Raw genomic sequence first — 12,093 nt, 5'->3', positions numbered from 1 at the left:
ACCTAAAGGTGAGAAAAAAATTTCATGACCCCCAAAATTGCTCAACGCCTTCCCCCTCAAAAAAAATAAAATAATGGTTCATCCCTAACTTCCTCGGTTAATGGGAGACATGCACCTTCTTTTTTGTGGGGTTTGCGACTTGATTATACATGTAGGCGGGGAGATGGCGGGGCACATAAAATATAATGACAAAGTATGTTTTGGCTTGATAATTTACCAAGGCTAAGTAGATCGCAATTCAGAAATCAGGAGGGGGAAAAAGTAGGGGTAAAAAAAGAAAAAAACCGGTGTAAGTGTGTTCACTTACTCAGTGTCATTATCAGGTAACCACAAAACCGGTAAAACATATTCTTTTACTGAAAAATATCCCTGTAAAAATATATTTATTGTATGTGTGAACTCTTCTGAAGTTTGCAAAGCAGATACAACAGTGTTCGTATTAATGTTGTATTCTTTTGAATACTGAATAGCTAAAACTATCTCAAGAAAACCCAACAATGAATCCCCGACTTTAGGTCAAGACTTTAAGATTTAAGTAATGTCCTTGACTGTATTGCAGTTCAACATCTACCCTTTAAAAGCTGTCCTTCACACTGTACTACACTGTGGAGTCACATTAAAAATAAAAAGCACAACTAAAATCCTTTCTTCTAGTGTCAGTCATTTAAATCAAAGAATGAGACTCTTCTTTTCGGAATAGGGATCAAAAACTACGCATGTCACCATTGCATGTAATACTCTCGCAAGATGGTGCCTGCTTTTCAATATCTTGCAGAGTGAAATTTACTTTTTCGTCCTTGGCACTTATGTAAGTGAAAAGCTCACTTTGCCAAACTTTCCTTATGTTGCACAGATCCTCATCTATTTACAATACACTGAAGTTTCTGTTTTCTCCTTTGACGCTTTCAGGTTCACCCAAAATTCCTTGTATGACTCTAATTCTCAGCTATTTACAATACTTTACTGTCTTTACACATAGCGCAATGTTTTAACAATATTTAAAATCTTTTGAAGCTGCCGTTATTGTAATAAATAGTGAAATTTTGTACACTTGCTACCGCTCTGACCCTTTCAGACCAAGACCAACATATTTCAAAAAAATAATAATGTTTCATAATTGCCACAATGTTCGATTTAAGTAAAGTCTGAAGCTCTGGAGTTCCACTATGTGTAGCTGATCATTCCTTCATTCTCATCACCTGTTTGCTTCACAATGTGTTAATGTTGCATTGAGAAGTTATATGTTGATTACTTGGCAAGCAAAGGATTAAGAGAAAACAAGCATCTACAGATGTATTAATTAAACTTTCTTCTCACAAAGTTGTTCCACACAAAGATAAACTTTATATTCGGAAAAACTGCGATTTCAAATTCCTCTGCACTCCAGGGGGATGCTTATGTACAAGAAAACTTTCCAAAAAGATGTCTTTAACTTTCTGTGACTGTAACATTCTGCTGGAAATAACTTATAAATATATTAATTTTAATAAAATCCTGATTTGTCATTTGTCCTTTAAAAATTGCACTGGACAAGGGAACTATATGAAAGAGGAAAATGTATGAAAGGAGTGTAAAGGCCCATTACCTAATTTATGTGCACGCTTGTGTGCATTGATAAGGAGGTGAAATGTCACCTCCGGTTACTGGAGTCAGCTGGAGCCAGAAAATTACGATTTTTTCCAATATTGTGAAATTCTCTCTGACATTTTAGAGATGAAACAAAACCTATACATGGCATAATAAGAATTAAAATTAAAATATTAAATCAATGAAAAAATCCCAATAAAGTTATATGCTTGGGAGCCTTTACATTTTTCAGAATTGGTCATTGATAACCAAGATATGCATTTTGAATAATTTAAAATATAATTATTGAGGATAATAATTATCATAAATAATTTTTCTGCATCAAGTTGCTTTTCTTTAAATAATTGACTTTCAATAGTGAAGTTCCAATTCATGTGCACTTGATTACAACTACAGAGTGGTTACCTTGGAAACAATGAGTCAAGTGTCTTCCCACTCTTCATGAGAGAACAGTAAGTTAATGCTAAAATACATTTTGATCCTCATGGATGTATTTTTGGTGCACTGCTTGACAGTGTATTGTAGCAGTGTTGTACTTTGTTAACTATGCTTTGGGAGAGAAGTTCAAGCAACAGTAGCAAAATATTTGCTCTTGTTTATTTGGAAGAGACACAAATTTGCTAATTCTTCAAGAAAACGACTATGACTAATTGAAAGCAATAATCTTGGGGTGCCAGGCCCTTTTAGATATCACACCAAATATACATAAATTATTTGCATTTACTAGCCCATCATTTTGGGTCTTGAAAAATACATAATGACAGTAGTCGTGTTCTTGATGCTGTGATCATTAGATTGTCTTGACACTGTGATCATCGGATTTTACAACATGTTCTCTCTTCAACAGTGGGAAGATATTGGTACAAGAGCATGACAGATACTGAGAACTAATTTGAATTCTATGGTGCAGTATGCCACTGCCAATGTGGGGACAGACGAGGAAAAGTTGTACACAGTACTACTGGTAACCACGGGTACAAAGATCAGACTTGTCTCAATTGATCATCTTGCAGATGTTTATTGAGATTTGCTAAATTCTTGAGATTGTGGTTTCTGAGACAAGACTGACCAAACAATAGCAGATCTGCACATTGTCGTCATTTGACTATAACTACCAGAATTCCTTTCGTTTTTTCTCTGTTATTTAAATTTGGAAGTCCCAATGGGGTTTAAATAACAATTGCCCTGATTAACATAAGAAACAGAAAAAGTGAAGGATTCTGGTAGTTGTAGTCAAATGATGCCGTCATGTAAATCGTCTATTAGAGTAAATTCCATTTGTAGCTACAATATTTATTTCAATCATGTAATTTCATCAGGATTTCACTGAATCCCAGAATGCATTTTGACTTACAAGCCTTTGATTGATGAGGTCCAAAGCACCAGAAAATACAAATGGCCACTTTGTAAAAGCTACCTTGTACCTAACAGACATTCTGGGAATAGTATTGAGTTCAGAAAACTTTAAGTTCTCATAACGCAAGAGGGGATTGTTCCTCTTTCCAGTAGGATTTTTGTTTGGGTGTTTTCTCACTTGTGTAGAGCCCTTTGGAACCTTGCTTTGTACTTTACGCTTTTTCTTCTCTGCGTCACGTGCACGCACCAAGGACAGCTTGGCAAGTTCTTTTTCAGCATAGTTATTAGCAATTTTACGTCCAGAACTTGTGTATCGTACTGTTGCAGAATTCGTTACAACAGTAAGTCCCCCACTGGCACATGGTTTTAACTTCTCTCTGACATCTTCGACTTTGACGACAAGATCTCCCTTTGGAGATATGGATTTTCTTTTAAAGCCAGTTTCATTGAAAGACATTTTCCTTTTACAGTGTTTATATTCTTTTCCATCGAGTGGTACAAGCTTTGGCTCCGGAGAGAGAAGCCTATTTTGTTCACCAGTGAAATGTTCTTTGTCAGAATGCAAGGAATATGAAAATGTACCTGGCTTTCCACTTTCTGTCCAAGTCTGAGTTCTTGTATTCAGATCTTCCAATGCACTGGTTTCCTCAGAAAATTCGTTTAAAGTAGTGGTTTCAATTTCTTCAGTATCTGGACTTTCTGGGGGTGAATAGCAATGAAGATCAGGCCACATATCTTCACAACCATACATGACATGGTCACTGAGTGAAGCAAAACCTGAAGCATTTCTATTTTCATCCATCACTTGTTCAGAAGCATTTGACGTAGATAGGTTTGATGTCACGGACACTTCTTCATAAGAAAAGTCTTTAGGTTTCTGATGTGAAGAAATATAGAAATAAATAGAAATAAAAATGACACTTGAGATAGCTCTGTGCCTGGATGTCTTAAGTAGGAGGCCAGGCATAGTGACACAAAACAGTGAACCTGGGACATGCATTCAGATCTTTTATGCATTTCCACATCCCAGTACTAAGTAGTAATTTACACTTACAAATTGATTATTATTTTTTTATAACACTGGCTGAGTATGAGAGGAAAAGAGATCTTCTATGGTTAGTCAAGCCTTCACCAGGGATATTGTGAACATACAGTATGTTCTGGAGTAAGACATTCTATTTTAGAGTGTGACTTGGTAATATCTTTAACTTCACAAGTCAAACAACTAGTTCTACACCTACATGTAACTGCATCATGCTACACAAACCAAACCGTAAGTAAAGCACTGCCAGGCCTGTTGAACTGTTGTCCGTCTCTTTAAGGGTATAAAATGCTTAAGGATAAATCCTAGCTCTGGGTACATACACTGTTACAGAAGAACTCTATACGGTTGAATCCCACTATTTCGAACCCTCAGGGGAAACGAAAAATAGCTCAAAATAGTTGTAGTTTGAAATAATCGATAGTAAATGATTGAAGGGCAAATCCAAGGGAAATTAGTTGGAATTCGAAATAGCCAAGTTAGGATTGGTGGGGTCCAACGGTAGTCACAAAACAAAACTGTTCGATCTAACAAAAGAAAATACATCACACAAGAAGTTACATGCACTTACCAGATATTTTCTCATACAATAAGGAAAGTTATCTTTACTCTCTGACAGTGTGGAATCATCTGTAACATCTGACATTTCATCCAACTCAAGTTCAGTTTCAGGCATACAGTCCTCATATGGTCTGGTGGTATACCTTGGTCTTTTCCATGTTACAGGTGTCAGAGAAACAGAGGCGACAATTTCCCTGCCTTTTGAGCTCCTTGATGAATGACTAGAAGACAATGAAGCCACAGAACTTCTTCGTTTAGTAGACATGTTGGTAGGTACATTACCAGGTTTCAAGTCCACCCAATCATTTACTGTCGATATACAAGAGTGGTTGGAAGGAGAACTCTGTGCAGAAGCATTGTACCCATTTGTGCTGTTGTTCAGAAGATGCTGGGTATTTGTATCAACACCGTCAATGGTGTTCCTGGGTACATTTAATGAGGTAGCATTAGTGTGCGATTGATCACTTGCTCTTAATTCAAACGAGAAGTCCCCTGGACTTACAGAAGACGCAACAACGTCAGTTGGGTCTTTTGCTACATTTAATAGGGTCAAACTACTCTTCCTTTGGATAGTATAGTTGTGATACTGTTCCTGTGCATTTGGGGGAAGTTCTTTTGGCAGCAGCCGTGACAGACACACCCGAGCACATGGCATGTTCCTTGGATCAATCATGGTGCTACAGTACAGCCTGTAAAAGAAATAACACACTTGACATCACCATTTAAAACTACCACTGCTAGCCTTCCTTTCTTTTGTGCACCCTTTCTCCCTTGAATTCTGTGCTAGTCTCTCAAAGTACTTTTGTAAGAAAATACAGAGACTTGAAAGATAACTCAGTCATTTCACCACCCTGTTGGTTGATCTACAGTATACTATGTGTTCCCTGAAATTCCAAGAATTTAGATACCACAAAAGAAGTGTCGTGCACTACCCAGGGGTTTATTATAAGCCAGGACCTAGGTAGTGGAACCTAATGTGTTCTGAGTAAAGTACCCACCTGCACTTAAGGAGACAAATGCAGTGTGCAGTTTGATTGCACTGCATACGCATTAATTACATTATGAAAGTAGCTACCAGGACCCTCTCTCAATCAATGATGCTGTTACATAACATTTGCACATGACATTTTACGCGACCACAACGCACAAGTACACCTTTTCAATGAAATGACCTTTCACTGCATGTTTTACATGCCAAAAGGGTCACTGAATTGCAACAACCTTTGAATACAGTACAATATAACAAAGTCACATTCACAAAGGCTGTGATCAGTAAAAATACTTTTTCTCCTGAAGTCACATTGTGCTAGTGAGAAATAGCTGTATAAATTATTCACAGTTTTTGAAAGCAAAATTAAAACATTAATTTATATATTTTCATCACAGAATTTAAGTCTAATTTCTAAAAATGTTTTAGGGGAGCATCCCTCTGGAATCCCCTTAAGCCTCTAGCCTTAGGTACTCATGTGAATATGGGTGCCAGCTTACTCTGCCATGAGAACCAACCTACAGTATTTCAACACTTCATGCTTTTAGCCCAATTCATCAATGAGCCAACTTGTAGAATCCATAAGAGGGAAATCTGTTTGGCTTTGTCAATGGGAAAATTTAAGAAACAAATTCTGTCTTCACAGCAATAAACAGCAAAATGTACAGACAAAACCTTATAGGGTACTTGAAAGGTCTCTTTAACCCTTCAGCAAAGACTATGGACTTACAAAAATAAAATAAAAAATGATAAAATATAGAAGGCAAATTAACATAGCCAAGCCCTGTACTGATTTTTTAAAACAGTTTCTGCTACAGAGAGGCACATTTATGGAATAGGCCCTTTGCAGCTGGGGTCACGTGACCAAAGTTCTCCTAGGAAATTTTTTATATTATGGGCTATAACTTAAAGAATGACAGAAATGGAAAGGGTGCATCGAAAATACCAAAATGCCCAAGTTTGAGACCCCTGGAAGTAAAGAGTAAGTTTATACGACAGTTTGAATTTTTGGAAAATTTAGAGGATTTGTATGGAAAATGTTGCTGGAGAGCAAGGCCTTGCTCTCCAATAACTTTCTCCATACAAAATCTTCTTATTCCTTTAAAAATTCAGACCATCATGAAATCTTATTCTTTAAAGATGGGGGTCTCGAACTTGGCCATTTTGATATTTTCGACATGCTTTTACCATTTCTGGTATTCGTCAAGTCATAGCCCATAATATTATGAAAAATAGGTCATGTGATGGCTTAGCTGCAAAGGGCCTATTGCCTTCCACTTGGTATCAGAGCCATAACATAAATGCCACTACACTACACAAAACTACTACACAAAAGTAGTAATTTAATTTATAAAATACATGTAACCTGTGAAAAAACATGTAAATCAGTTCTTTCTTCTTTTTTTTTTTTTATTTCAACCTTATAAATGATAATTTTTTTTTGTGTATCAATGAAGTGTACTGTAGTTGTACAGCTCTTCGATGTGACATGTCTAAATAAAGTATTGTTGTATTGTATGTATGTGTGAATGAACAAATAGGTTTATTTAAGGAGTGCATGGTACTTGTGCACGCAAACCTGATAGTACAGGGCAATTTTTGTGTGGATTACTCTACATTAAACACCAAACTCCTTACCACCCTTGACTGAGTCAGAACAGATTACATGTTGAGATGATAGATCAGCAAAGTCGATGCCACGTTATAAAATTTCAATGCTGGTTGGAATGCTTAGCCCACTTTGAAAAACAATGTGCTTCAGCTGATCCACACCTGTAAACTATTACTATCAATGACAGCTGCATGTTAAAGTGCCACTGAAACGAAATTTTCGTACTCTCTTTTTTTATCCCAATCTATAGTTTCAAACGTGCTTAAAGTAATGGTCAACTTTATTTCTGCCAAATCCTAACGGAAAGTGCTTTTATTAGATGTTGAAATCGACTTTTTGGAGCAAAACTGTGTCCGGGCTCTGGAACCGAGTTTAAGGACCTTGTGACGTCACTGGTTGTATTTACGCAAGAAGCGCTATAGATTCTCTCTTGTTTTCACTTGAGTTATTCAAGTTTATTCTTCATATTGTCGATACCTACTAGTTTTCTACCTTGTAATTTCTGTCCAGCCTTGACAGGAAATACACATCATAAATGTTGGAGGGTGCCAGAGAGTGTAGATTCACCAGAATAAATGCTACAGATTATAACAGCTCAGTATGCTTTTCGAACATCTTGAGTACTCGATTGGAGATTTTGAAGACGAGTGTGGCAACTTTTATATCACGTCCTGAAACCTAAACACGACATTTCGTCGTCTGTTTTCAGCCTGGTTCTGAAATTTGGATTCTCACGTTTATCTTAGGTCTATTAACAAGGTTCGAATATATCCTCGGCAACTTTACTGCATTAAAAGCCGTAAGCGCATCAGCCATCCGCACAATGACGAAGTTATTAACGGTCCACAAGCTTTGAGTCGAGTACTTCTTTGCACACTGAGGGCATCTTTTTATGATACTAATAAGTGAGAGTTCTTGTGGTAGACAAAATGTATCTTTGAAAATTGTGATCCGCAGCAGGGTTTGCTTTATCGCCGCATACGTATCAGCGTAAACAAAGCGGGAATTTCGCTTCTCTTTTACACGTATCTCCCAATTGCAATATTTCACGGCCGATGGATTACTTTGAGTTCTTTAGCACATACTTATGTCTATGATCTTCATTTAATAATATCCAAGTTCAAAACAATTCGTTAAAACGTCACTAGTTTACACTCCTTTCAAAGGTTCATTAAACAGAATTTGAACTAATTTGCATATATGACCTTTCGCTGCCGACATTGTCACGCTTTCTCTCGTTTCCTGAAAACATACCTGTAGGGTCATGGCAGCTTAGTTTACCTTTATAGTTTAAATTCGCTCCCTCATATAAAAGAAGAGGGTTTCTTAAATTGTTGCTGTTGTGATAACTTGTAGGATGTAGCAGATACAACTGGACTAAAGGTGGTGGCACAATCTCGTCTGCCGTGAAACTCACAAAGCGTCCGGTTTCCTCGAAGCGAAGCAACTCGAAAACTCGAAGCGTTGTTGCTGCGATTCGTGCAGCAGCAGTCCAGATAATATTTTCAAAAGCCGCTTTCTCTTGTTTTCATGTCTTTTTTACTTTATGAGTGTAGATATTGTTTAATTGAGTGCTGGCATTTCACCAAGAGTCCCGATCATTTTGCGATCTAAGAACTCCCACTCGTTTGCTTGCTTACATAAAATATCCTGCAAATATCCAATTAAATAGACTGGAAAGCCCCAGGATCGACTCTCGACCTCTTCATGTCTAAGGCTACTGTGATTATCTGCTTTACAGCTCTGAGATGTCCTTAAGATGTTTTTTGGGGGGCTTCGAACAGTAATCTCTTCTCCCATAATCACTCTAAATTTTCAGTGCAGCATGAGAGTAATACAACCAGTGATGTCACTAGGCTGTTTTGGCTGCGCCAAAATGGCCACCAATTTTGGGCTTAACCAGCCAACTTCGAACGGCTGAAAAAGCAGTTTTCGCTTACCGCATGCGAAAAAAAAGTTTGCAGTGTTTCCAAGTAAGGTTGAAACTTTATTACTAAGCAAAAACCTCACATACAAAAATTTCGTTTCAGTGGCACTTTAAATGCAACTTTTAGGCAAGTCTCTAAAATAATTGTCGCAGGCCAAGCTCAGAGCCTCTACATTGCTTAGAAAATATAGGGTAGCTCTGAGCCTGTAACCACAACTTTTTAAACAGATGTTACCACCCGTTGACCTGCAGTCATCACCAAATATCACCAACCAAAAAAATGCCCAACACTTCAATCCACGTTTTTAACCACATGGGCATCCAGGTGTCCTATGGACACCTCCATTCATAAAGACATTTTATTATTTCTAACTTGTTGCTTTATAAATAATTGTTCATTTGAGCAGACGTCCTGGCTGGAAGCAAGCTTCAGTCATTCAAATCAATACATTCCAAATTGCTTCTGAACAGCCTGTGATTCTTCTACTTCTTGGCTACTATGGGGGAATAGGTGTAATTTTTAATGCTGATTTTGTTTACTGTATTCTACTGACTTTATTTCTGGGACTCTGAAAACTGGTCAATGGGGGAATGCTTTTTGCAAGGTGCATTTTCTGTGAAATAGCTCATGTTTTGTCAATAACCCACAAAATGATAGTGCCATACAGAAATAGGAATTTTTACAATGTTTAGCACACTACCTGTTTTACCTGGGCTTCGAGATATGTTGAGAAGTTGCCCCCAATATGCTATCTTTAACTCGTCTGGAAAACAATTGAACATTTCATAATAAATATCATGTCGGAAACCTTTAGTTTGCCAATTGCAAATGCAAACTTAAACATAATATCCAGCAACAGAAATTTCGCACGAATCGTCTGAGTAAGAAACGTTCAATAGTTACGGTTTGGGACATTTGACAACTGAATTCTCAAGTTACCGCCAAAATAGGACAGAGCATGTAATAGTTTTATGTTACATACATGCACGTACAAATATTAGTTTATCTTTACAACTTATTAAGTTTAAATACCTTTCCATACAATAAGAAAAGGCCAGAGGGTTAAATGGATAATTTGACGTACGGTTGGTTGAATCCAGGGTATAATGAAGAACTCTTTTGATCGTGTAAGGTCTTCAAAAATAAGCAACACTCACGAAACACAGCAAAAAAATGATTTGGCCTCTCCTCAGCAGCGGAAATATCCAAGGCCACTTGTCAACATACCATCAATACTTTCTCGCTAAAGTAATTCATCGTGAAAACATTCCCACCACCAGAAATAACGGCATCTTTTACGTGCTACGCAATATAATTTTGCGAGACTGTACAATCAAACGGACATACTTTGGACTTCATTGCGCAATAAATCACGCTGAAACCTTACCTTTGAAGGGAAAAGAAGCAAATGTAGTTAATGAAGATTTAACAGTATTGCTGACGACGACAATGAACTCTAAAAGGAACCAAAATCTCGTATTTCATTTCATATTGCTGTCCTTCGTCGGTAATCTCTTTTTTCAGGAAATGGCGAAGATGAGTCCGCGATTTCACTGTACAGAGGAAAACAAAAACGTACGCGCTGCGCGTGGACTGCGCGTGTTCGCGTGTCGTTGCGTGTTATGCGAACCTTCTCGTGCCAATCTCGCGCCTTAAATCGCGACGAAGGCCATAAATTCTAAAGTACCGATGAGGCTAAAACAAGCGTTTCGTTTGATAGTTGTTGGAGGCAATCAGGCGAATCGGAAGGCGTCCAAATTACGGAACGGAACTTTTGAGAAAGCGAAAAAAAAATTGTGAGGTCGTGGAATGTAAACAATCTACAAGGACTGGCTACCCAGTATACCATTATGGCTCCTGGTGTACCAGGAGCGATTATGGCTCCTGGTATACTCTAGTACGGGATAGACCCCTGAGCTGAGCGGGCAAACTAGATAATTGGCTTTGGCGCTCTTTATCCCATATAATAAATCTTTTATTGACCAAGTGTGTTCGGTATACGTAGCTGGATATTGGCTTGGTTCCATTTATTATTATTATTATTATTTATTTATTATCATTGCTTTTCTTTTTTTTTTTTGACGTGTTGGGACCTCGACTCTATCTCAATCCATAAACGACCCAAAACTTGGCCAATTATCCAGCCATCTTGACCTCACGCTGGGTCAATAACCCATATGTACGTACACTGAGAACTTTAATTTTATCTTGTGACGATAGGTTTTCTCGGTAAACTACTGTGACGATACGTTTTTCCTGCAACACTGTAAATTTCGGACTGAACGGACACTTGAACTGACAACTGGGGGGAATCTAACTCTGGAGAGCACTGCTTGGCTGCGGGAACGGAAATTCGTCACGATTTCCTGGTACACGAGGATCTACTTCAACGGTCTTCACTACGGACGTCAAGGAAGAGACATAACTTGGTCCAACAGTAGTTTATTCTGCACTCTAACGTCGAGGGTGAAATTGACATACTCGGTGGAGTAGCCGCTGTAAAATCGAATAATCTTTACAAACGTACTTGCTTATATATCATCCTTTACACGTCAAGTGTCTACAATATGCTAATGTAACTTCAAGTATACAATACGAGTGGAAAGTACTTAATTAAGGAAGCGAATTCTAATCAACACCACGAGGCTTCCAAAATTAAAAATAGAGTGCTAGGATTAAAATTACACAGGCTGAGATTAAGAGAGAACAAACTTAGGAAATTAAAAGTGAGATACTTAAATTTGAAATTCTGAATTGGTGTTACCGACAGCAAGGAAAAATTATCCTATGAATAGAAAGCATCAAAACTCCATTAGTGAAAAGTAGTTCAGCTGGCTAACCTCCGAGAAAACTAATAAAACTTCATTAGTGAAAAGTAGTTCAGCTCGCTAGTCTCTGGGGGAACGGAAAGTAGATTTTAATAAAAGAAACTCAAATGACCCGATAACGAACTACTTGTTTTCCAAACGAAAGTTAGTGGAACAGCGTTGCACACGCTCAGGTGTACAAAGAGTCGGCA

The 12,093-nt window shown here is 37.7% G+C and overlaps 1 protein-coding gene across 2 annotated transcripts; it reads right to left on the bottom strand.

Moving 5' to 3' along the window:
* Window positions 1–348: 348 nt before the first annotated feature.
* On the bottom strand, window positions 349–10,648 carry LOC110041756 (uncharacterized). 2 transcript variants are annotated; one of them, XM_020747070.2, is made up of 4 exons: window positions 10,462–10,648; window positions 9,775–9,837; window positions 4,557–5,235; window positions 349–3,820 (listed from the first exon to the last, which is right to left on the bottom strand). In XM_020747070.2, the coding sequence occupies exons 3-4, from the start codon at window positions 5,217–5,219 to the stop codon at window positions 2,903–2,905; spliced, it is 1,581 nt and encodes a 526-aa protein (XP_020602729.2). In that variant the 5' UTR covers window positions 5,220–5,235; window positions 9,775–9,837; window positions 10,462–10,648; the 3' UTR covers window positions 349–2,902. The 2 variants fall into 2 exon arrangements, with proteins under 2 accessions (XP_020602729.2, XP_020602726.2); XM_020747067.2 differs by having other exon boundaries at window positions 9,784–9,837; window positions 10,462–10,647.
* Window positions 10,649–12,093: the final 1,445 nt, after the last annotated feature.

Source organism: Orbicella faveolata, unplaced genomic scaffold (assembly GCF_042242905.1).
Source record: "Orbicella faveolata isolate gen_17 unplaced genomic scaffold, um_ofav_v1 contig_12, whole genome shotgun sequence".
Taxonomy (NCBI): domain Eukaryota; kingdom Metazoa; phylum Cnidaria; class Anthozoa; order Scleractinia; family Merulinidae; genus Orbicella; species Orbicella faveolata.
Note: the sequence above shows the minus strand (reverse complement) of the source record. Positions and strands in the feature narration are given on the sequence as shown.

Bases quoted from the DNA above. Each gene is read 5' to 3' on its own strand.
- LOC110041756 (XM_020747070.2), bottom strand. From the start codon at position 5,219: ATGATTGATCCAAGGAACATGCCATGTGCTCGGGTGTGTCTGTCACGG. The intron at 3,821-4,556 runs GTAAGTGCATGT...TCTTCACATCAG, and splicing joins ATTGTATGAGAAAATATCTG to AAACCTAAAGACTTTTCTTA.